Genomic DNA, 23,765 nt, shown 5'->3' with positions numbered 1-23,765 from the left:
AGGAAGTTTGGCAACTGGACTAAATGATTCTTAATCTCCACGAATGAAAAATGTTCTAGTGACTATTTTCTCATGTTGATTCTTGGAGAACAGCGCCACCTGCTGTCAGTTTCCTTCAGAGCAGCATTTCTGCATCATCTTCTTTTTTACCCTAACCCTGCTGCCCTCTGCTGGTGGTTCGTGTTACTGCAGAAAAACAGAATCTAACAGATTCTTGGGACTCCGGTTCTGGTTCCGGTTCTGGTTCCGGTTCCGGTTCCCTCCCTCGTTGATGCGCGTCCTCCACATCCGCCCTTCGCCCCGCCCATTTTGGGTCCATTTTTACGGACTTTGGCGAAGTGCATTACCCACAATTCATTGCTGCATGTGACGTTTTGAGTTAAAAGGCAACGTTTTGTTTTTTCCATCTTTATTCAAGGAAAATATGACGAAGCACATAAAGTTTGATTTGATCATCTGAGCAGAAAAAATCAGATTCATCACAAACTGAGGAAACAAAACAAAATGTCACAAATGCAGACAAATTTCAAACCCTAAATTAATTATTAACGTATAAAGATTTGACTTTTGAGACGTTACAATGTTTAATCTGTAAAACTAAATTATTTCACTTGGGTGATTTTTAAACAACAGTATTTGTGAATAAAACTCAGAATTAAAGTTATCATAATTTAACTCTTCATCCTGTTGGACCAAATGTTATATTAAAACGTCAACATAGAATAGATTTATTGTTCAATATCCACTTTTGAAAACTTTCTAAAAATATCAATGAAGTCGCAAATGAAAAAATGTTTGTCTCAAAATGTCATCACAAAACGCAGGAATGATATTTATTTTTAATTTCCTTTGCAATAAATCATTGTAGGGAAACTTTATACATAATTAGGAAATGAAAGTTTTTTGTGGGAGTGGAATATAAATCTGCTTGGTTCTTATTGTCATGATTGTTAAACAAACGTTTTCTTAGACTAGAGGAGAAAACTGATGAATTATTGTAATATTTCTGGTTAATAAAGTCACAGCATAGTTTATTTTAAAAAGGACATTTTATAATTTTTTATATATGCTGTTTGTCCTGAACTTGATCTTTTTTATTATCTCCACTTTATACCAAACTAACTTTTAGCTGCATAAAACAGATGATTAAAATATCATATCTCTAATCGCAGACTGATAAATTGATTATTAGAACATTTTAATGTGCATTTTCTTCCATCTTGGAAATATCTCAAAGTTCACAGGGCAGCTGTCTGCAAAAAATAATAAAATCAATTTTCAAAAGTATTAAAATAATTTTGATTTCACTGAACATCAGGAATTAAATTGAATTTTCTGTATTAAGTCATAAAACAAAACAAACTAAACAGAAATACCTTCACTGCACATTTAAAATAATGTGGTTTTTACCAGCAGAATGTCTAAACGGTGACCAGTCCGCCATGTTGGATGTGACCTACGACCCAGGCCGTTCTGACCCTTGACCCCTGATGGCTCGGTGCCCTGCTGCAGAATCGTCTGATAAAGATCCATTCATCCAGAGGTCAAAGGGCGAAAGAGGAGGTTGCCTGGACAGTTCGCTAGTCCATCGCAGGACCACACACACACACACACACACACACACTCACACACACACACACACACACACACACACACACACACAGACACACACACACACACACACTTTAGTAGATTTTAATGTGTATTTTTTTGCCATCTTGGAAATATGGCAAAGTTCACAGAGCGATCCGTCTGTGTTAGACGGCTTGGAGAATTTAGAGAACGATCAACTGGACTCAACCAAATCACCCCAAAGGTTAAAGATGATCGGACAGCAAAGGATTATGGGTAAACATGTCAGCAGAGTGAGTGCAGCAGCCAATCAATCAATAAATCAGATTATTATTTTAAAGCTGTTATGATTCTCCACTGACAATGAAAACGTGAAAAACTGAAATATTAAATGTGAGTTAATGAAAGTTTAATAGCTGCTATAGTTTATTAGTGTTAATAAACTAAACATTAGTTTATTAACACTACACTAGTAGCTCCTGGATCAGTTTTCTGTGTTTTTCTCCAGTCGGTCCAGCAGACACACTGCTGATAATGAACCCGGTTCTGGTTCTGGTTCTGCTGGAGGTTTCTCCTTGTTAAAGGGTTGAATTTTTCCCCTCCCCTTTTCGCCCCCTGCTGGTCAGGATGAGGAAATAACTGTTGTTTCTGACTGATGACTTGGAATCAATGACTGGTGTTGACCCTTGACCCCTGGAGAGCTTTGACGTGAACTGCACAGAACTCAGCTGAGTAGATATGCATGGGAGTCCCATGTGGTTCGCCCCACCAATGACGTCACTGCGCATGCGCCACACTGAAACAAGTGAATTTGTCCACACCGAGCCTCAGCATCCTCTGTGACGACAAAGAGTCCACTGAGAGGACGCGCGCGAGACTGAGACGGGTCCACGGACAGCGAGACGGGTCCACGGACAGCCGCGCGGGGAGACGGTCCGCTCCGTCCGGAGGATGCGCGCCGCAGCCGGCAGCAGCAGCAGCAGCAGGTCGCGCTGAACGAGGTTCGGTACCGGGAGGCGGAGCCGCTGCAGATCGGAACCATGAGCTGCAACTGGGGCACCGAGCTGTGGGTAGGTGTGCATGTTCTCACCTGAGCGCGTGGCAGCGGCCCTCGCGCCTCTGTCTGCCATAGCAACACGGTGGGTGACGACAGCGTCTGGCTCTGCAGCATCATGGAGGATGCGGGGCGCTGCGGGGCGCTGCGGGCTCAAGGGATGAAATATCTCCTTATCAATAATCAATAATCTGGAAGCTCTGTCCTGCACCTGATTGCAGTTTCAACCCGAACTGGTTTCCATGCCAGCAGGGAGCCTGCAAGACAAAACCCCGGGCAGCAGCGGCTGTTTGCTGCTCTGGGGTCAGAGGCTGACCATCAGCAACTGAAGCTGAACACACCTGTTCCTGTTGCTCCTCCTCCCCGTCAGGTGGAGGCGCTGTTCCCCTGCTGCTGCAGGTCGGAGGTCAAATCAGAGGAACATGATTTAAACGTTAATGTCAACATTTAACGGCCACCAATCAGATTGCAGCAAAGCTTCTGCAGTTCCTCATACTAAAAAGTAAAACGTTGATCTGCTGCCTAAATGAACCGGCGGTTCTGGTTCTGGTTCTGCTGACCCCAAAGATTCAGATCCAACGACAAAGAACAAACTGGAAATCCTCTGACTTACCGAGAGCGTTAGCATCGCTATCAAAGAGCTGAGAAAACCACAACAGCAACAATATTTCTGATGTTGCTGCTCAGCCTTTATAATAATTATGGAGTTTGAGGGTTCGGGGGTTTAGGGGTTTAGGGGTTCGGGGGTTTAGGGGTTCGGGGGTTTAGGGGTTCAGGGGTTTAGGGGTTCGGGGGTTTAGGGGTTCGGGGGTTCGGGGTTAGGGTTACCCTCAGGCCGGGGTCCCTGCTGCGTTCTGACTGAAAGCTTCGTGTGCAGCTTCAATATGTGGATGACTATCAAATCTACTTCCCTTTAAAACAAAATGGTCGCACTCTGGACGGACTTGATGACATCAGAGGATGGATGACAATGAATTTCCTCCATTTTAATGTATTTTATGTAAGTCAAAAGAATTTAACTTGAACATCAGACATGTTTGTCTTTAGTATTTGCAGCATAGAATAGAGCATATAGATCCGGTCCTGCAGACTGGAACTAAAACCAGCTGCATTCAGATCTACAGGTCTATAGATTAATACACCTATAGATCAGCTGATACCAAATCTACAGGTGAAGCAGAGAGAAGCTCATCATGGAGACCGAACCTCGAGGAATGCAGCCAGATACTGAAGGGTTGGGGTTAAAGGTCATCATGAGACTGAAGGAAAGCAGACTAGTTATATAGTTGCACCGACAGGCGCACACACACACACACACACACACACACACACACACACACACACACACACACACACACACACACACACACGTTTTTCAGGTTATCTTTGTGGGGATTCGTACCCCAGCCCAAACCTCTAACCCCCTACTGGTGCTCCTGGGGATTAGCCTTCGGTCCTGTGAGGCCCAGTGGGTCCCCATCCATCAAGGCCCTTGGTGCAGCAGGTTAGGATGACTGGCTGCTCACCTGCATGGCGTCAGATGACTGCGGCGGCGTTGAGCTGTGAGACGGCAAGTGAACCAGTAAACGTTGTTCTTCTTCTGCTGTTCCAGGACCAGTTTGATAACCTGGAGAAACACACCAGCTGGGGGATCGACTTTCTGGAGCGATACACCAAGTTCGTCAAGGAGCGGGCCGACATCGAGCTGAGCTACGCCAAGCAGATCAGGTAGGTTTACCTGCACGCCGCATCCAACAGTGTCTCCACCGACCCATCGCTGTCCCCGTCCGTCTGCAGGAGCCTGTCCAAGAAGTTCCACCTGAAGAGGAGCAGAGAAGACGACAGCAGGTCAGTGGCTAATGCTAACATGATGGATGGATGGATGATGGATGGATGTTGGATGGATGGATGATGATCTCACGTTGATGTCGGAGCCGTCATGTCAGACATAGGTTCTCTGCTGGGCTGTGGAGGTCAAAGGTCATTCAGAAGTGTGCTCTGTGCTCTGATTGGCTCGTCCAGGTTCACCTGGTGTGTGGCGTTTGCTGCGACGCTGCAGCAGCTGAACGACATGGCGGCTCAGAGAGAAGACCTGGCCGACTGCCTTCACACGCAGATCGCCTGCGACCTGACGCGCTACACGCAGGAGCTGAAGGCCGAGAGGAAGACGGTGAGCAGGGCTGGGGGTCAGGGGTCACACCAGGAGAGGTCGGAGGTCGACAGGAGCCTCTCCGATCATGGAGCAGGGGCCCATTCATGGCCAGAGGACCCCTGTAGGCGTTTCTCATTCCATCAAATTTTTCTCGTTTCAGCATTTCCAAGATGGCCGCCGTGCTCAGCAGCACATAGAGAGCTCCTGGAAGCAGCTGGAGTCTGTAAGTGATCTTTGACCCCTCCCTCCTGAGCAATCTCAGTTCATTCAGTTTGTCCCAGTTTGACTCCATCTTGCTTTTTAAAATTTATAGATATATATAATCTAGATTGGCTCACGTCTGGTTTTTTGCATAACCATAGCAACAGAGAGACAGAGCTGGAAGAGCTGCAGCACTCCCTGTGTCTGCTGCAGATGTGAAGCAGAATAAAACCCACCACCAGGTGTACCTCCACCTCACCACGCCGCTGTAGCTCCTCCCACGCCGCTGTAGCTCCTCCCACACCACTGTAACCACACCGCTGTAGCTCCTCCCACGCCTCTGTAGCTCCTCTCACACATCTGTAGCTCCTCCCACGCCTCTGTAGCTCCTCCCACGCCTCTGTAGCTCTTCCCACGCCTCTGTAGCTCCTCCCACGCCGCTGTAGCTCCTCCCACGCTGTTGTAGCTCCTCCCACACTACTGTAACCACACCGCTGTAGCTCCTCCCACACCACTGTAACCACACCGCTGTAGCTCCTCCTACACCGCTGTAGCTCCTCCTACACCGCTGTAGCTCCTCCTACACCGCTGTAGCTCCTCTCACACCTCTGTAGCTCCTCCCACGCCTCTGTAGCTCCTCCCACGCCTCTGTAGCTCCTCCCACGCCTCTGTAGCTCCTCCCACGCCTCTGTAGCTCCTCCCACGCCTCTGTAGCTCCTCCCACGCCTCTGTAGCTCCTCCCACGTCGCTGCAGCTCCTCCCACGCCTCTGTAGCTCCTCCCACGCCTCTGTAGCTCCTCTCACACCTCTGTAGCTCCTCCCACGCCTCTGTAGCTCTTCCCACGCCTCTGTAGCTCCTCCCACACCTCTGTAGCTCCTCCCACGCCTCTGTAGCTCCTCCCACGCCTCTGTAGCTCCTCCCACACCGCTGTGGCTCCTCCCACGCCTCTGTAGCTCCTCCCACACCGCTGTGGCTCCTCCCACGCCTCTGTAGCTCCTCCCACACCGCTGTAGCTCCTCCCACATCGCTGTGGCTCCTCCCACGCCTCTGTAGCTCCTCCCACATCGCTGTGGCTCCTCCCACGCCTCTGTAGCTCCTCCCACATCGCTGTGGCTCCTCCCACGCCTCTGTAGCTCCTCCCACGCCTCTGTAGCTCCTCCCACATCGCTGTGGCTCCTCCCACGCCTCTGTAGCTCCTCCCACATCGCTGTGGCTCCTCCCACGCCTCTGTAGCTCCTCTCACACATCTGTAGCTCCTCCCACATCGCTGTGGCTCCTCCCACGCCTCTGTAGCTCCTCCCACGCCTCTGTAGCTCCTCCCACACCGCTGCATGGCTACAGCAATGTGGCTCTATGCAACTGAAGCTTTACATTTGTTTGTTGTTACACATCAGATTATTGATCAATGTTTCATTGATTATGTTTCCATAGCAACTTCAACCAGCTGATTTTAGCCTGAAAGGAACTCAGGGTTTCAGCTGTTTGGCAGTTTTCTGGAAGTTTGAAGAACTGTAACTGACTCTAAATCTATGAGTCTAGATATGTGATTCTAGATTGTTCCTCTTCAGCTCCAAAGATGATAACTTCGGCTCTATCTCTGTAGAAAGTTTTGGCTCATCCAAACACTGATTGGTTTAAGCTTTTGTCCAGTGATTGGATGGTTCCCGGTGACATCATAATGTAGGGTTAGGCGTCACAGCGTCAACTGTTGATGCTCTGCAGGGCGTCTGGCCCAGAAAAGCTGCTGCAGGTTCCAGAGGGTCAGCAGGTGATTGCGCTCGCCAGGCGAAGCTTTGGGGACATCAGTTTAGACGAGGTCTTTGCCCCTCAGGTGGGGAGCACGCCCCCTAGTGGCTCATATGCTGCAGAGCGTTAGCACATCATTGGGCTCCATTGGAGACTCACAGTAACATGCTGGCTGTATGGCGGCCATGTTGGTGGGTGTTTTTGTTACGGTAGCTTTTACAGCCACGTCTGAAAGGTTGAAGCCGTTTCCACGTTTTGGGTGTTTTTCAGAGTAAGCGTCGGTTTGAGCGAGACTGCAAGGAGGCGGAGCGCGCTCAGCACGTCTCAGACAGGATCGACCTGGACAACAAGGCGGATGGAGAAAAGGTTTTACTCACACTTCACCTGCTCCAGTTCAGAGCAGTTTAGTTTCTCCTTTCCTGACCTGATGTCTCTCTCTGTGTTTTGCCTCAGCGCTGCTCTCTGAAGGTCGGCCATCTTCCTCTCTGATCTACATTAGTGGGATCTGAAATGAAATGAATGTTTTCAAAGCTGAAGTTGATGTTTCTGACTTCAGGCTCGACAAGCGGCTCAGCAGAAGCAACAAGCTGCTGAGGAGTCCAGGAAGGAGTATGTGACCAGTCTGAACCAGTTCAACCAGGACCAGCACCAGCACTACCGCACACTGGTTCCAGTTATATACCAGGTGAGGGTCTGGGGCGTGAACATTAGAGGAACAGGAAACCAGCTGCATTTACTCCTGCTGAAGGTTTTACTAACCGTGACTCAGTGTTGGGGTCACATGGGCCGTTTTCCTCTTCAGCTGCCAGACAGCAGGTTTTACGTCGTTGTTTTATTTTTCATGTCGTTTTTTTGGTTTACATGACGGGAATGTAAATAGTTTTCAGTTTGGATGGGTAATCAGGGGATCAGGGGCATATCTGGTTTAAAACGTGTATCGATCTATAATCTGTAAGGATCTAATCTGTGTAAAATTCACATCTTGGATGCGGAAATCCATCCAAAATATCGTCTTATTTAAAGACAAATCAAGCCGACATAAGAGTCCAAGTTTACGACGGGTCGGGTATTTTTATCTGTAATTATTCTTATTAAGAGAAATATTCAGTTTTCATTGATAAAACAAGATAAAGACACAAGGAAGAAGTTAGAGGTGAAGAAATGATAGAAGGTCAAAGGTTAGACTGCATGTGCAGCCAATAAGGACCAGCATAACTTTATAAAACACTTTTATAAAACACTTTTATAAAATAAACTTTTATAAAATAAACTTTTATAAAATAAACTTTTATAAAACAAACTTTTATAAAATAAACTTTTATAAAACAAACTTTTATAAAATAAACTTTTATAAAACAAACTTTTATAAAATAAACTTTTATAAAACAAACTTTTATAAAATAAACTTTTATAAAATAAACTTTTATAAAACAAACTTTTATAAAATAAACTTTTATAAAATAAACTTTTATAAAACAGACTTGTATAATAAATAGTGAATTGTGGGACATGGAAGGACAAACAATATTAGCAGCTGATGTGAATGAAGTTATGGATCCTATTGTTGATGAAGGCAAAAGGTTCCGTTGGGCCCAAAGGACTCGGTTCATGTGGGTCCAGTTGATGTTTGGAGGTTTTAATTCGTCCGTCTGACTGAAGACATTTTATTCTCATCGTCATAAATCCTATTCTAGGGTCTGTTGTTGATTTCAGAAGCTGTGATATTAAAACTGTTGCACTCACGGACTATGAGAGGGTTAGGGTGAATGAATGAATGTCTCGATCTTACAGGACAAACCCTTTAAAGAACCTGAGATTGGCTTTTTACTGGCAGCCCAGCGCATGACCTCTGACCCTCAGAGATAAACTCCTGACCTCATGGAAGAAAAAAGAGTTTATGTAAGAAATGGAAAGAGAAATAAAGTTAAAACTATTTGGCTAGGAGTTATGAGGATTTACTTTATCGAGATATTTGTGAGCTTAAGTTTCAGTTAAATGAAATTTATAACAAAAAAAGTGGAATATTCTCTGTTTAGGTTAAAAACTTCATTATATGAGGAAGAAAACAGGCAAATTATTAGCAAGACAAGTTAAAAAAGGGGATTTTTTGAACACAATGCCATAAAACAAGGATTTACTTTAATAACCACTGATACATGAGATGAGGGAATGAGGAGATGAGGGGATGAGGAGATGAGGGGATGAGGAGATGAGGGGATGAGATGAGGAGATGAGGAGATGAGGAGATGAGGAGATGAGGGGATGAGGGGATGAGGAGATGAGGAGATGAGGGGATGAGGAGATGAGGGGATGAGGAGATGAGGGGATGAGGAGATGAGGGGATGAGGAGATGAGATGAGGAGATGAGGGGATGAGGAGATGAGGGGATGAGATGAGGGGATGAGGAGATGAGGAGATGAGGAGATGAGGAGATGAGGGATGAGGAGATGAGGAGATGAGGGGATGAGGAGATGAGGGGATGAGGAGATGAGATGAGGAGATGAGGAGATGAGGAGATGAGGGGATGAGGAGATGAGATGAGGAGATGAGGGGATGAGGAGATGAGGGGATGAGGAGATGAGGAGATGAGGGGATGAGGAGATGAGGGGATGAGGAGATGAGGAGATGAGGGGATGAGGAGATGAGATGAGGAGATGAGGGGATGAGGGGATGAGGAGATGAGGAGATGAGGGGATGAGGAGATGAGATGAGGGGATGAGGAGATGAGGAGATGAGGAGATGAGGAGATGAGGGGATGAGGAGATGAGGGGATGAGGAGATGAGGAGATGAGGGGATGAGGAGATGAGGGGATGAGGAGATGAGATGAGGAGATGAGGGGATGAGGGGATGAGGAGATGAGGGGATGAGGAGATGAGATGAGGAGATGAGGGGATGAGGAGATGAGGGGATGAGGAGATGAGGGGATGAGGAGATGAGGGGATGAGGAGATGAGGGGATGAGGAGATGAGGAGATGAGGGGATGAGGGGATGAGGAGATGAGGGGATGAGGGGATGAGGAGATGAGGGGATGAGGAGATGAGGGGATGAGGAGATGAGGGGATGAGGAGATGAGGGGATGAGGAGATGAGGAGATGAGGAGATGAGAAGATGGGGAGATGAGGGGATGAGGAGATGAGGGGATGAGGAGATGAGGAGATGAGGAGATGAGGGGATGAGGAGATGAGGAGATGAGGGGATGAGGGGATGAGGAGATGAGAAGATGGGGAGATGAGATGAGGAGATGAGGGGATGAGGGGATGAGGAGATGAGAAGATGGGGGGATGAGGAGATGAGGAGATGAGGGGATGAGGAGATGAGGAGATGAGGGGATGAGGAGATGAGAAGATGGGGAGATGAGATGAGGGGATGAGGAGATGAGGGGATGAGGAGATGAGGAGATGAGAAGATGGGGAGATGAGATGAGGAGATGAGGAGATGAGGGGATGAGGGGATGAGGAGATGAGAAGATGGGGAGATGAGGGGATGAGGAGATGAGGAGATGAGGAGATGAGGGGATGAGGAGATGAGGGGATGAGGAGATGAGGGGATGAGGAGATGAGAAGATGAGGGGATGAGGAGATGAGGAGATGAGGGGATGAGGAGATGAGGAGATGAGGGGATGAGGAGATGAGAAGATGGGGAGATGAGATGAGGGGATGAGGAGATGAGGGGATGAGGAGATGAGGAGATGAGGGGATGAGGAGATGAGGAGATGAGGAGATGAGGGGATGAGGAGATGAGGGGATGAGGAGATGAGGGGATGAGGAGATGAGGGGATGAGGAGATGAGGGGATGAGGAGATGAGGGGATGAGGGGATGAGGAGATGAGGGGATGAGGAGATGAGGGGATGAGGAGATGAGGGGATGAGGAGATAAGGGGATGAGGAGATGAGGAGATGAGGGGATGAGGAGATGAGGGGATGAGGAGATGAGGAGATGAGGGGATGAGGGGATGAGGGGATGAAGGGATGAGGAGATGAGAAGATGGGGAGATGAGGGGATGAGGAGATGAGATGAGGGGATGAGGAGATGAGGGGATGAGGAGATGAGGGGATGAGGAGATGAGGAGATGAGGGGATGAGGAGATGAGGAGATGAGGGGATGAGGAGATGAGGAGATGAGGGGATGAGGAGATGAGGAGATGAGGAGATGAGGGGATGAGGAGATGAGGATATGAGGAGATGAGGAGATGAGGGGATGAGGAGATGAGGGGATGAAGGGATGAGGAGATGAGAAGATGGGGAGATGAGGGGATGAGGAGATGAGATGAGGGGATGAGGAGATGAGGGGATGAGGAGATGAGGAGATGAGGGGATGAGGAGATGAGGGGATGAGGAGATGAGGGGATGAGGAGATGAGGAGATGAGGAGATGAGGGGATGAGGAGATAAGGGGATGAGGAGATGAGGGGATGAGGGGATGAAGGGATGAGGAGATGAGAAGATGGGGAGATGAGGGGATGAGGAGATGAGGAGATGAGGGGATGAGGAGATGAGGAGATGAGGGGATGAGGAGATGAGGGGATGAGGAGATGAGGAGATGAGGAGATGAGGGGATGAGGAGATAAGGGGATGAGGAGATGAGGGGATGAGGGGATGAAGGGATGAGGAGATGAGAAGATGGGGAGATGAGGGGATGAGGAGATGAGGAGATGAGGGGATGAGGATATGAGAAGATGAGGAGATGAGGGGATGAGGAGAAGAGGGGATGAGGAGATGAGGGGATGAGGAGATGAGAAGATGAGGGGATGAGGAGATGAGGGGATGAGGAGATGAGGGGATGAGGAGATGAGGAGATGAGGAGATGAGGGGATGAGGAGATGAGGAGATGAGGAGATGAGGGGATGAGGAAGGCCGTCTCAGGGATGGAGGAGGGGAAATCCCCCGGTTGTGATAATATTCCATCAGAATATTATATCGATATTCTTCCAGTGGTACAAAAAGGTTGTCGGCTTCGATGGGGTTTGATAAAGTGTAACAGATAAAATATAACAGATAAAATATAACAGATAAAATATAACAGATAAAATATAACAGATAAAATATAACAGATAAAGTGTAACAGATTTTTCTCAACTCTGTCAGATTTTGGATTTGGACCATTTTTTACTAAATGGGTTAAAATATTGTGTCAGGAACCAAAGGCTGCAGTCATAACTGATATTATCTCATCTTTTTTAATTTATCATGTGGGACCATCTGAGTGAACATTTTATGGGGACAAGAACACAAACAGCTTTTATATGCAGACGACATTTTAGCACTTATAACATATCGACTTACATCTTCTGTGCACCTAATGACACCAGACAGACGATTATATTATATTATTATTATTATACTAGTGTTCGACGGTTCAGGGTAGCCAACAATCGGCCTAAATCTGAAGCCACCCATGATCCTCCTCATGTGATTCTCAAAGGGTTAAATGGTACCTGAAGGCATGAAGTACCTGGGATTAGACTCAGCAGGGAGTTGGAAGTGTTGCCTTCACTATATTTGAATCCGGAGCTTTAAAAAATTAAAACAAACTTTGAAAAGTGGGAGAAGATAAAACACACAATGGGGTGAGATTATAAAAATGATCATCGCCCCTCAGTTTAATTATGTGCTGATGATGCTTCCTGTTATAATTCCACTTGGTATTTTTAAAAGGTATGAACATTTGATTAAACATCATTTCTTGTTTGGAGGTAAAAGAGCGAGAATAAAACTATAAAAATCGTGTAGAACAGGATGTTGGACTTCTGGAGCCGAAGCTCCAACACACCTGTGTTCATGTGGCTTATGCACCTTTGGTGCTTTGTACAGACGGGCAGCATGAATTTACTCACATTTAATTTGGGAGGCCGAGCAAACGTTTGGTCATATCTACAAACGAGACATGGTGATACCTCAACATTGAAAACGATTGTAGAAAATGATATATTGAACTATATCAGGATGCTGATTGATCAACACTCTGCCTAGTGAATCGTCAAATATTAAACTTTATGGCAGAGAGATTTGAGAATATACTAAAGAAAATGGTTGAATGTGCAGTCAGAGTGGAAAATATGTGAAACAGGCCAGATGTAAATTTCTACAGTATAAGATGCTACATAGATAATATGATACCAGAATACATAGAATACATGGAGGGGGGGAGGTGCACACACACACACACACACACACACACACACACACACACACACACACACACACACACACACACACACACACACAGAACAGGCTGTTTGTGCTTTATGTGTGACAATATTCAGAAAATCAAATTTGAATTAAAAAAAAGTGACTCAATGAAACATTTTAACATTTGCAGCGCATTCAGGACATGGAGGAGCGTCGCATCGAACGCATCGCCGATGCGATGCGTTCGGCGGCGGAGTCGGAGCGGAAGGTCCTTCCAGCGGCGAGCGGCTGTCTGGACGCCATGATGGACGCTGCTGAAAGCGTCCAGCCCAGGAAGGTGAGGCCCACGGCTGGAGGGTTTTAGAGCTGCATCGGAGCCAAGCGTCATCATCTGTGTGTGTGTGTGTGTGCAGGACACCGGTCATGTGGTGGAGGTGTATAAATCCGGCTTCGACCCTCCAGGTGATGTTGAGTTTGAAGATTACAGCGCCAACATGAGGCGGAGCATCTCTGAATCCAGTTACCTTGACAACCGGGCTGAGGGGCGAAAACACAGCAGGAAGTTGTGGCCATTCCTACGGAAAAACAAGGTGACCCCCCCCCCCCCCCACACACACACACACACACTTTGGATCTGGTCGGTTCCTCTGGGAGATCCTGCAGGTTTCTACCAAAACATGAGAATGAAAGGGTTAAACATGTTCCCTTGGGGGCATCCTGTGGGGGGGGGCATTCTGTGTGGGGGGGGCATTATGTGGGGAAGGGGGGCATCATGTGGGGGAGGGGGCATTCTGTGGGGGGGCATTATTTGTGTGGGGGGGGCATTCTGTGTGGGGGGGCGTCCTGTGGGGGAGGGGGGCATTCTGTGGGGGGGCATTATTTGTGTGGGGGGGCGTTATTTGTGTGGGGGGGGCATTCTGTGGGGGGGGGGCATTCTGTGTGGGGCATCCTGTGGGGGAGGGGGGCATTCTGTGTGGGAAAGGGGCATTCTGTGTGGGGGGGCATTCTGTGTGGGGGGGGCATCCTGTGGGGGGCATCCTGTGGGGAGGGGGGCATTCTGTGTGGGGGGCATTCTGTGTGGGGGGGGCATCGTGTGGGGGAGGGGGCATTCTGGGTGGGAAGGGGGCATTCTGTGTGGGGGGGCATTCTGTGTGGGGGGGGCATCGTGTGGGGGAGGGGGCATTCTGTGTGGGAAGGGGGCATTCTGTGTGGGGGGGGCATTCTGTGTGGGGGGGCATTCTGAGGGAAGGGGGCATTCTGTGTGGGGGGGGCATTCTGTGGGGGAGGGGGGCATCCTGTGGGGGAGGGGGCATTATTTGTGTGGGGGGGGCATTCTGTGTGGGAGGGGGGCATTCTGTGTGGGGGGCTGTGGGGGGGCCCACCTGGTTGCCTGAACTGAAGCTTTTACGTCTCACTGCAGTTGCTTCATCTCCTATCGTCGCCAAGGCAACCACCACCCCCACCTCCGACCTCACCTTCACCTGGAGAGGCGATTAACTCCTCCCAGTCCCCGCCCACAGGGCCCAGAGAGCCAATCACACAACGGCTTAGTGACCTCATGAGCTCTGGGTCCAGAACCAGGAAGCAGTGTCTCCGAAGCCTGAAGAGAGGGGTACACACACACACACACACACACACACACACACACACACACACACACACACACACACACACACACACGGACCACCCTCACCAGTGGCGGAGCTAGACTTTTAAAGTTAGGGGGGCCAGGACTACCTCTGGTGGGGCAAAATTTAAAATGTGTGTTCACATCTATATATCTAGTCCAGGGCTGGGCCGTCCTGGTCCTGGAGGTCCAGAGTCCTGCAGCTCTTAACGTCTCTCTGGTTCAACACATTTGAATCCAACAGCTGAATCTCCTCCTCAGTCCAGTCAGGTTCTGCTAACGACCTCATTATTGACTCAGGTGTGTTGAAGTAGAGACACATCTAACAGCTGCAGGAGGCCCTGCAGGCCTGGAGCTGCCCACCCCTGATCTAGTCGATATATATATAGCATATAATTTAAAAAAATAACCAAACTGAATATGTGGTTATTGTTTTAAGCCCCTCTGTCGTTTGACAGGTTATAATTAACACCTTTGACTGGAGCACATAGAGACGTGATAGACTTTATGCAAAGAGTTTCTGAATATCATCTCATGGACTCTGAACTAAATGCGTCTTTCTGACCGGGAGCTGACAGCGTGTTGAGTTATGGACACCTTGGTTAGGAAGCTTATTTGCAAACCTTTAGTTGAAACGGCACCTTTAACTCCAGTCTCCAGTACAGAACAGAGAAAACTAAAGAGATGCAACATAGTTTTAATCCATTTATAGTCTAAACCAGGGGGGCCGTAGTTTGGGGATCACTGGTCTAAACAGAGGAGCCAGCAGTTTATTTTGAGGACATAAATAAAGGTGCAGAAGTTGCGCAGTGCGCTGCACAACCAACACGGACGCGGCTCCGCCGCTGCGAAGAATTAAACGTAACTCACCCCGCAGTTTTAACAAATGTAGGTGAAGACGTTACCCTCCGCACCCAGAAGGAGAGCGGCAGACGAAACATCCGTCCGTTCTGGAGAAGCGAAACCACGCAAAAATAAATAAAAATCCTGGCAAAAAACGCACGTCCGAACCGCGCACAGGGTTAAAATAAAATAACATTTTTTCGCAGAGTTCAAATGATCGTTTGGATCATATCCAAGTGACCGATGAAACAGCGCAGGTTTCTCTGCAGATGCGACTAGGAAGAATTTGTGTTCAGACCAGCAGGTGAAGTTCTGGTAATTTAAGTGAAGTCTTTAATTTCATCTGTTAAAAGTTATTAGAACATCAGTTTGTGTCACTATGGAGAAAAGTTAGATGCATTAGATGCTTTATGTGTGATGGGATCTGGATTCAATTAGGTGAATATTAACTAAACCGCATAAAAATGCGGCTAAATATTCAATGTTAATATGTTCTAACAGGTAAAAATAGTTCGGGTCGGACCAGAACTGTTTCCCTGATGGAGGTTCGGCTTCTAATGAGTTTACATTTAATGAGTTTGCAGCACACAGAGAAAAGCTAAAGAGAATTTTATGATCTACTTATTGTAGTTTATGTAGAGGAATAACAGCTGATTGTTGAGAGAGGAAAGAAATTAAAGTGCAGATCCGTTAGAAACCATAGCAGAGCTCTGGGCGATAAATGCTCCAATTAATCACATGAGATGACAAAACGCCAAATATACAATATATAGTTACACTGCCTCCCTGGTGAGGTGTTCCGGGCACGTCCCACCGGGAGGAGGCCTCGGGGAAGACCCAGGACACGCTGGAGGGACGATGTCTCTCGGCTGGCCTGGAAACGCCTTGGGATTCCTCTGGAGGAGCTGGAAGAAGTGGCTGGGGAGGGAAGTCTGGGCCTCCCTTCTGAAGCTGCTGCCCCCGCGACCCGACCCCGGATAAGCGGAAGAAAATGGATGGATGGATGGATAGTTACACTGCTGAGTTAATGGTGTTTTAAAAACCAAACCAGTAAAAACTGAGTTAACATGTCAGAGTCCCTCCTCACCTCGTCTTGATGAGAACAGAGAGCAGTTCACTGGTTTCTGTCCAGTCAGCTGACCACTTGGTGCTCAGACAGTTTAACTTTACGCACAGAGAACATCGTGGAGCTCATTATTAATCATTATTAATCATTATTAATCATTATTAATCATTATTAATCATTATCAATCATTATTAATCATTATTAATCATTATCAATCATTATTAATCATTATTAATCATTATTAATCATTATTAATCATTATTAGAACAATATCTGTCAGAGAATCACCTCTGATCTGGACGCTTTAACGGACCAGAGGCTCTGGAGCGTCCAGCAGCTGATCCGCTTCTGGAGGAAGTGATGCGGGATCAGGAACCGATCAGGAACCGATCAGGAACCGATCAGGAACCGATCAGAGTTCTGCCGTCTGCTAATCACCTCATTTCCTGAAATGTTATCTGGTTTCAAAAACGTTCCAACAGATAAATAATAAATGTTTTGTTTGATGACTAAAAATTGGAAATAAAATCATTTTTTTCTTTGACGGACAATAAAAACCTCCAACCCTCTGATCCAAACTAGAACATTGTTGTTTCTCTTCAGGTTTTTCTCTTTGTGGAGGATCAATAAATAACTTATTGGTGTTTCACCATCACCACCAGGTATGAAGGGCTTTAGGCTTTGAGTTTCACCACAGCAGCAACTGAAACACCAGGAGAAGAAGATCAGCTTGTTGTTATGGAGGCTGGTGATGAAAATCTATTTATTTATGTCACATGGACTTATATCAAGTTTTATACATTTTCTTTTCAGATATTTATTATTGTTTTTCTTCTTTAGATATCAGGTTGGCTTAGAATTATTCCAAATAATGTACAGGAATAACCTGGTGCTGTTACCTGTCAATCATCTGGGGGCCAATCAGATGACAGGGGGGGCTCTGGCCCCCCCCGGGTCTCCCTCTGGCTCCGCCACTGACCCTCGCCTGTTCCTCAGAGTTTTGTCCCTCCCGGGTTTCGATCACGTTTGTCTCCCAGAGAAGCATCTTTACTGAACTGAACCTCAGCCTGGCAGGCATCAGGTTTAAAACCCCACCAGTCACTGGGAGTACTGGGAGTACTGGGAGTACTGGGCTACGACCAGCCTGGCCAACAGTCCGTTAATGATGTCCTGCAGCGTTTCAGACTGATGGCTGTTTGTATGTATATATGTGAACTCAGAGAGCTTGTTCGCTCTCTGAGCTGCGATGTTTCAGCGTTTCACTCATTTGTTGTGTTTCTTTCATGCTCTCCTGATTGGACAGCTGTCCCTGAAGCTGGTCAGTGTGTCACTGGTCAATTAAATCCTGCTGTTTCAAAGCTCTGCTGCGTTTCCTAATGGATGCTCTGCTCTGCTCAGGGCTCCAGTGTAACTGACGGCAGCCAGCTTCCTCCTGAGCAGAGACGCAAGAAGCTTCTGGCCCGAATAAACAACATCAACCAGGAGATCCAGAGAGAGAGAGAGCAAAGGTAACGCAACGACTCGGTCACATGAGGCAACAGGTACACACAGTACTTACTAACTCATAGTACTCCAGATGTACTATTTCAATATATTTTTCTCAAGTAAACATAAAAAGTAGCAATCCAAGAAATGACTCAAATCAGAGTAAAGTCTTTGTAAAAGGCAAGTAATTATATAAACACAATATTCAATAAAACTGAAGCTTCTGTTTCACTGAAACATTTATTGTTGGTCTGAGTTTCAACTCTGGGTAAAACTGGCGGTTCAACAAGTCGAGGTCAGCCTGATAAAAGTGGAGTCGACTAGTCGCTGTGACGTCATAGAAACAGTTTTATGAGCAGAAACCAGCTGATAAACGGCGGGAGGCAAAGGAAGCGGAGCCGCCGAGGTCTAGAGCCGCTCTGCCATGACGCCTCGTTCTGGAGGCCCTGGCTGGCGTTCAGTTATTTTATATTATCATGAAGTAATTCATTAAATTCATTAAAGTCATTTATTCTGGAAACCTTGACTGGAGTCTCCAGAACTTTTACTGGTAAATTATTTTATATTTTTATACGTTTCACACTACACAGCAAATTTGGAAGCGTTCCATCAACTCCTACAGAGTTGAATCAACACTTACAGTATTTTAAATTAAACACACATCAGTGTTGACTTACCCAACACTGGTGTATTTTGTCAAAAGTTAACACTATAAATGTGTTAATGTAATACAGACCAGTATAAAGTATACATTAACATATAAATCTGAGTTTTGAAATACTACTGGCAGGGTATGCTGTGGTGGTTCAGGGATTTAGCACAACCCACATATGGAGGCTCTAGTTTTCAATGCGGCTGTCGTGGGTTCGCTTCCCGGTCTTCCTCTTCTCTCATTACCCACTTTTTTTGTCAATTACTACCAAATAAAAGCCACTAGAGCAATTAAAACCTTTTTTTTCCAGAAACTACTGGCCATCTATAATCCCCACATTCATTTTAAGACATTAGCTGCTACAAAAACACCAGTTGCAGTATATAATCTACTTTTATTTCAAAACATCAAACAGCACTGACAGCAATATACAACAAAGGTAATTCATTCATGGTACTTTGCGCTGAAGGTGAAGCTTTGAAAGTTCATTGGAAGCGGCCATGGATGGTCTTGTGATCACTGATGGTGAAGTGTCTTTGGTGCTGTTCTTGTTTTCACCAATATGAAGGAGGAAGACTTCCAGCCTGGAAGGAAAAACAAGAAAAATAGCAGAAACATTAGGATAATAAATAAATATTTTAAAAAGTAGTGTGAGCAAAACTAATCAGACTCACCTGTGTGTGTCACCGTCATATTCATTCACATTAATCTGCCCACCTGGTTTACAAGACAAAGCATAAAAAAGTCAGAAATAATTACTAAAGAAATGAGTCAGCTTATAGAAACATTTTGAACAGCATTAAAAGTCGTGCCAACCTGTCTGAAGAAATGTGTTGAAGTCTTCATAACAGGCTTCAGTCACCAACACGACACACTGACAAAGAAAAAACATTTTGGCAGTTTTTAGATGAGCCACAGGTTAAAACACCAGTCAAATGGCTCAATTGCCTCCTCACTGTGTAGATACTCCAGAGTCCTGCTAGTCACCTAATTATTGTATTCAGGTGGTGCAGCAGCGGCACATCTAACTGTTGCAGGACAGTTTCCCTCCAGGACTGGAGTTTGACACCTGAGGCTTAGATCAAGCCAACCGTCCAGCACAGCCACGCCCACATTTTGCTCTACAGCCAAAAACTTAAAGAAAACGACCTGCAGCTAAATAATGTTAATTCAAATGGCCTCCAGATTTTCCTGACAGTTTCAATGTTAGGTTAAGATAATAAACAGTCATATATACCGTGATATCCAAACAAATAAACGTACGTTAAGCAAACTGTGTAGATGAATTGATACTCTTGCGTAAATGGAAAATTAATGCCTCCATAAAACAGAGTCTAAAACATTTTAACATGGAATTTACCTTGTTATAATAAGCTCCAGACAAGACGCCATACTGCTGCCTCCGCTCCTCAGGCAAACATGTGACGCTGTAGCGGAACAAGACGACGTGGACCGGGGGGCGGGGCTAATGACCGGGGGGCGGGGCTAATGACCGGGCCCAAATAATAAAGCTCATGATAATTTAACCTTACAACATGGACATGCCCGCAACAGCGGAGCTAACAAGTTTCACCACCACAGAGCGATTCCATCATTTTGAATCCATCTGACATGAAGTACAACAAAGCAAGAGAAGAACAGAAACAAGAGGCTGCTGGTCACTAACGATGAAACAACACAAATTCAAAACATGTTAATGTTCCGTAGCTCTAGCTAGTTTGCTATTTGTTGCCAAGTGACTGATGATGACGTTTGTGACAAGCTTTACCCAGAATGCACCTGGAGACAATAAGAATGATTAATTTGTAGTTTTGTGTGACATAAAGTCAAGAGTGAAAATAAAGCCAGTCATGTGGCACAACATTTTATTCAATATTTTACACCCACTATGTCACTAAAACCAGTCAGTCTGGTTTTTAGCAACCATGAGTCCACAATGGGAACCTTCTATATAACCTACTGGGGTCTCGTATACATGTTTCAACAGGAAACATGTATACCTCCTTTTACAGTTCTTGTCAAATGTGATTTTAAAAAATTGGGTCCCTGAAGGCATGTTCCGCCTCCCATCTGGGCCCTTGTAGGTGCAGGCTGGGGGCCTGCAGCAACCCCCACCCTAACCTGTAGCTCCACCTGCCTGTAGCTCCACCTGCCTGTAGCTCCACCTGCCTGTAGCTCCTCCCCTGACGTCACAAATATGTTACAATTGTGAGAGGAACTGTCTGTTTTCTAAATCAACACCAGATTGAGTTACTGTTGGTGTTAATTTAGAAATCAACACTGGACTGGATTGCTTTTTGTTTAACTCTTTGGAACTCTTTAGAGAAACTAACTCATGTTGTTGAATTAACACTATGTTTAACATACAACACTGACACTGGAAATCTAACACTTGAATTTGCTGTGTAGCTGACAAACTCACGTAGTTCCTCATCATTTTGTCACGTAACTGCGACCCGTTGACTCAACATGAAAAGCCAGAGCAGCGAGTCGACTAGATGGTGCATCTCAACTAGTATAACTAGTAATACTTAGTTACACAAGACTAAGTAAGACTAGTTATCAGACTTTCTTAACTACTATCACTACTACAGCTTGTATGGGGGAAGGTTCTGGTTCTGGTAGACCGTTTGGACTGTTCTGTGTTTTAGAGATGCTCTGCTGAAGATGAGGGAGGTTTATGAACGAAGTCCTCAAATGGGCGACGCCAGAAGTTTGGAGCCTCGACTGGAGGAAGTGAAGCTGAACCTCCAGAGACTGGAGGAGGAGCTGAGGAGGAACCAGGTGGGCGGAGCAGAGAGAGGACCACAAGATTACTCTGAATATTTTCCGTCTCTGGTACTGACCGGGTTCTGCTGTGTTTCTGGGTCCAGGTGTGGCTCTCGGAGGCGGACGGTGGTCTGTCTGACCACGGCGGCAGGAGGCAGAGCGGAGGTTGCGGGTTAAACTCTCAGGCAACAACGCCTGGAAGCAGCAGCCTGAAGCAGTTGAACAACCGCAGCCCTGCCAGCAGAGAGAGGTGATCAGAACCGATTATCCACGGACCCGTTCTGCCTCGGTTCTGGATCGGCCCAGGCTGAACTGTGCTCTCCTTTCAGCCCCGACGGCAGCTACACCGAGGACCAGGCAGCCGAGATCACCTTCAAGTCGCGCAGCTCCGAGTTTGACGACGACTTCGATGATGAAGAACCGCTACCGAGCATCGGAACCTGCAAGTCTCTGTACCCGTTCCAAGGTACCACCTCAGTTTGGACCGGCTAGTCGCCTTCATCATCATCACCATCATCATCATCACCATCACCATCATCATCATCGTCATCATCATCATCATCACCATCATCACCATCATCATCATCACCATCATCATCATCACCACCATCATCATCATCACCATCATCATCATCATCATCATCATTAATCACCATCATCATCATCACCATCACCATCATTAATCACCATCATCATCATCATCACCATCATCACCACCATCATCATCATCATCATCATCATCACCATCATCATCCTCATCATCATCACCATCCTCATCATCCTCATCACCATCCTCATCACCATCATCATCCTCATCATCATCACCATCCTCATCATCCTCATCATCCTCATCACCATCATAATCACCATCCTCATCATCCTCATCACCATCATCATCATCATCCTCACCATCATCACCATCACCATCCTCATCATCACCATCACCGTCCTCATCACCATCATCACCATCATCATCACCATCCTCATCATCCTCATCACCATCATCATCATCATGATTTGCTTGAGTTTCACCCTAAAATAACGACACAGGAAGCTTCTGATGGGCTCTGCCCTCCGTCAGGTGGTTCTAGTTTGTTCTGACTCGTCCTGCAGGTCAGAACGAAGGAACGCTGTCGATGGTGGAGGGGGAGCTGCTGTCTGTGGTGGAGGAGGACAAAGGAGACGGCTGGACCAGAGTCCGCAGGAACCTGGAGGAGGAGGGATACGTCCCCACGTCCTACATCAAGGTGTTTCTGGACGGCAGTGCCAAAGGTACCGAGTCACCTGGGAGGGTTCTTCATGCTGGAGGTCAAAGGTTAAAGGTCAACTCAGTCAGAGGAGCTAGCAAAGAAATATTAAATTATTCATTTCCCAGGAAGATCTTTGTCCTGGTTGGACCAAACCGGCATTGGTTCTAGGAACGGCCCGGTTCCTGTTTAAACCCGGCTTAAAATGTTCCTTTATATGGAGCCTGAAGCTTAAATGGCTTCATGAAACAACAACAAAGGTTGTACAGTTTGGTTCCCACCAGGAAGTGACGAGTTTCCTGAAGGTCAGAAAATTCGTCACTTCCTGTCTCATGTCTGTCTCACTCCTACATGTCTGTCTCACTCCTACATGTCTGTCTCACTCCTACATGTCTGTCTCACTCCTACATGTCTGTCTCACTCCTACATGTCTGTCTCACTCCTACATGTCTGTCTCTTTGTCTGGCAGGATTTGCACAGACCAGTCGTCTCGTTTAGCTCATCTGTCAGCCTATCAGGACGTCTTGCAACAGGAAGTGGCAGCTTCTGATTGGACAGAATTACTCTTTGGACATTTCACCCAATCAGTGTTCAGATGATTAACTTGCGATGAACAGAAGCCTCTGACTGACCAGTCAGCCTTCAGGACTGATTTTCATTGACATCTGATTAACTTTGTGAAGAATCTGGAGGAGAAACCAGAAAAAACAGGATGTGATTTTAACAGGAAATGAAGCAAGCTTTCAGGCTGTGATGTCATTGCTGTGCTGACATCACAGCAGGTGTGAATTCAAAACATTCAGTGTCTTCTGTAAATATGAACCCCACCAACACAAATATTAACCACGCCCATGGAGAGGGGGCGGGGCACATAGGCTCCGCCCCTTAGTCAATGAGTATTGAATATATTAAGTGTGTGAAATGTGAATGTTTTGATTTAATAATTATCCCACTGACAAGTTATTAACCGATTGTTTTTTTATTAGTCTTATGAGCACGGCATTTGTAACTTCCTGTATGTACAACTTTCAAAATAAAGTCCACTCTGAGCTGAACTTTTGTGTTTGCTGTCTTAAGTAGGAAAAGCTGTGCCAGGTTCCTGCAGACATTAAAATTAAAGAGTGGTTATTGTTATATTTTCATAAGTTTGTTTTGTTTTGTCTTTGGTTAACTGGCAGACTCTTCTACTCTCCTTTTTCTGTTAGGATCTTCAGTTGTTTTG

General features: G+C 46.4%; 1 protein-coding gene and 1 long non-coding RNA gene across 3 annotated transcripts; one reads left to right on the top strand and one right to left on the bottom strand.

Annotated features, from left to right (window-relative positions):
* The first annotated feature begins 2,337 nt into the window (after positions 1 to 2,337).
* fnbp1a (formin binding protein 1a) lies at positions 2,338 to 23,598 on the top strand. 2 transcript variants are annotated; one of them, XM_081611116.1, is made up of 18 exons: positions 2,338 to 2,642; positions 4,239 to 4,354; positions 4,424 to 4,474; positions 4,649 to 4,796; positions 4,939 to 5,001; positions 6,997 to 7,092; positions 7,180 to 7,194; positions 7,283 to 7,411; positions 13,045 to 13,191; positions 13,268 to 13,444; positions 14,275 to 14,466; positions 17,694 to 17,708; positions 17,789 to 17,898; positions 21,179 to 21,311; positions 21,401 to 21,546; positions 21,626 to 21,762; positions 22,410 to 22,568; positions 23,013 to 23,598. In XM_081611116.1, the coding sequence occupies exons 1-18, from the start codon at positions 2,613 to 2,615 to the stop codon at positions 23,039 to 23,041; spliced, it is 1,893 nt and encodes a 630-aa protein (XP_081467242.1). In that variant the 5' UTR covers positions 2,338 to 2,612; the 3' UTR covers positions 23,042 to 23,598. The 2 variants fall into 2 exon arrangements, with proteins under 2 accessions (XP_081467242.1, XP_081467243.1); XM_081611117.1 differs by lacking the exon at positions 17,694 to 17,708.
* On the bottom strand, positions 18,187 to 19,506 carry LOC145552945 (uncharacterized). Its single transcript, XR_014089094.1, has 3 exons — positions 19,344 to 19,506; positions 19,202 to 19,244; positions 18,187 to 19,111 (listed from the first exon to the last, which is right to left on the bottom strand). It is a non-coding gene; the product is annotated as an uncharacterized LOC145552945 (long non-coding RNA).
* Positions 23,599 to 23,765: the final 167 nt, after the last annotated feature.

The sequence above is a fragment of the Poecilia reticulata genome, chromosome 9, assembly GCF_904066995.2.
Source record: "Poecilia reticulata chromosome 9, P_reticulata-male-v2, whole genome shotgun sequence".
In the NCBI taxonomy this organism is placed as follows: Eukaryota; Metazoa; Chordata; class Actinopteri; order Cyprinodontiformes; family Poeciliidae; genus Poecilia; species Poecilia reticulata.
The sequence above is the reverse complement of the archived record's forward strand: the minus strand, read 5'-3'. Positions and strand labels throughout refer to the sequence as shown.

Excerpts from the sequence above, each read along its gene's own strand:
- fnbp1a (XM_081611116.1), top strand. The coding sequence starts at position 2,613 with ATGAGCTGCAACTGGGGCACCGAGCTGTGG. Across the intron at positions 5,002-6,996 it reads CCTGGAAGCAGCTGGAGTCT|AGTAAGCGTCGGTTTGAGCG; the intron begins GTAAGTGATCTT and ends GGTGTTTTTCAG. Across the intron at positions 21,312-21,400 it reads AGGAGCTGAGGAGGAACCAG|GTGTGGCTCTCGGAGGCGGA; the intron begins GTGGGCGGAGCA and ends TTCTGGGTCCAG.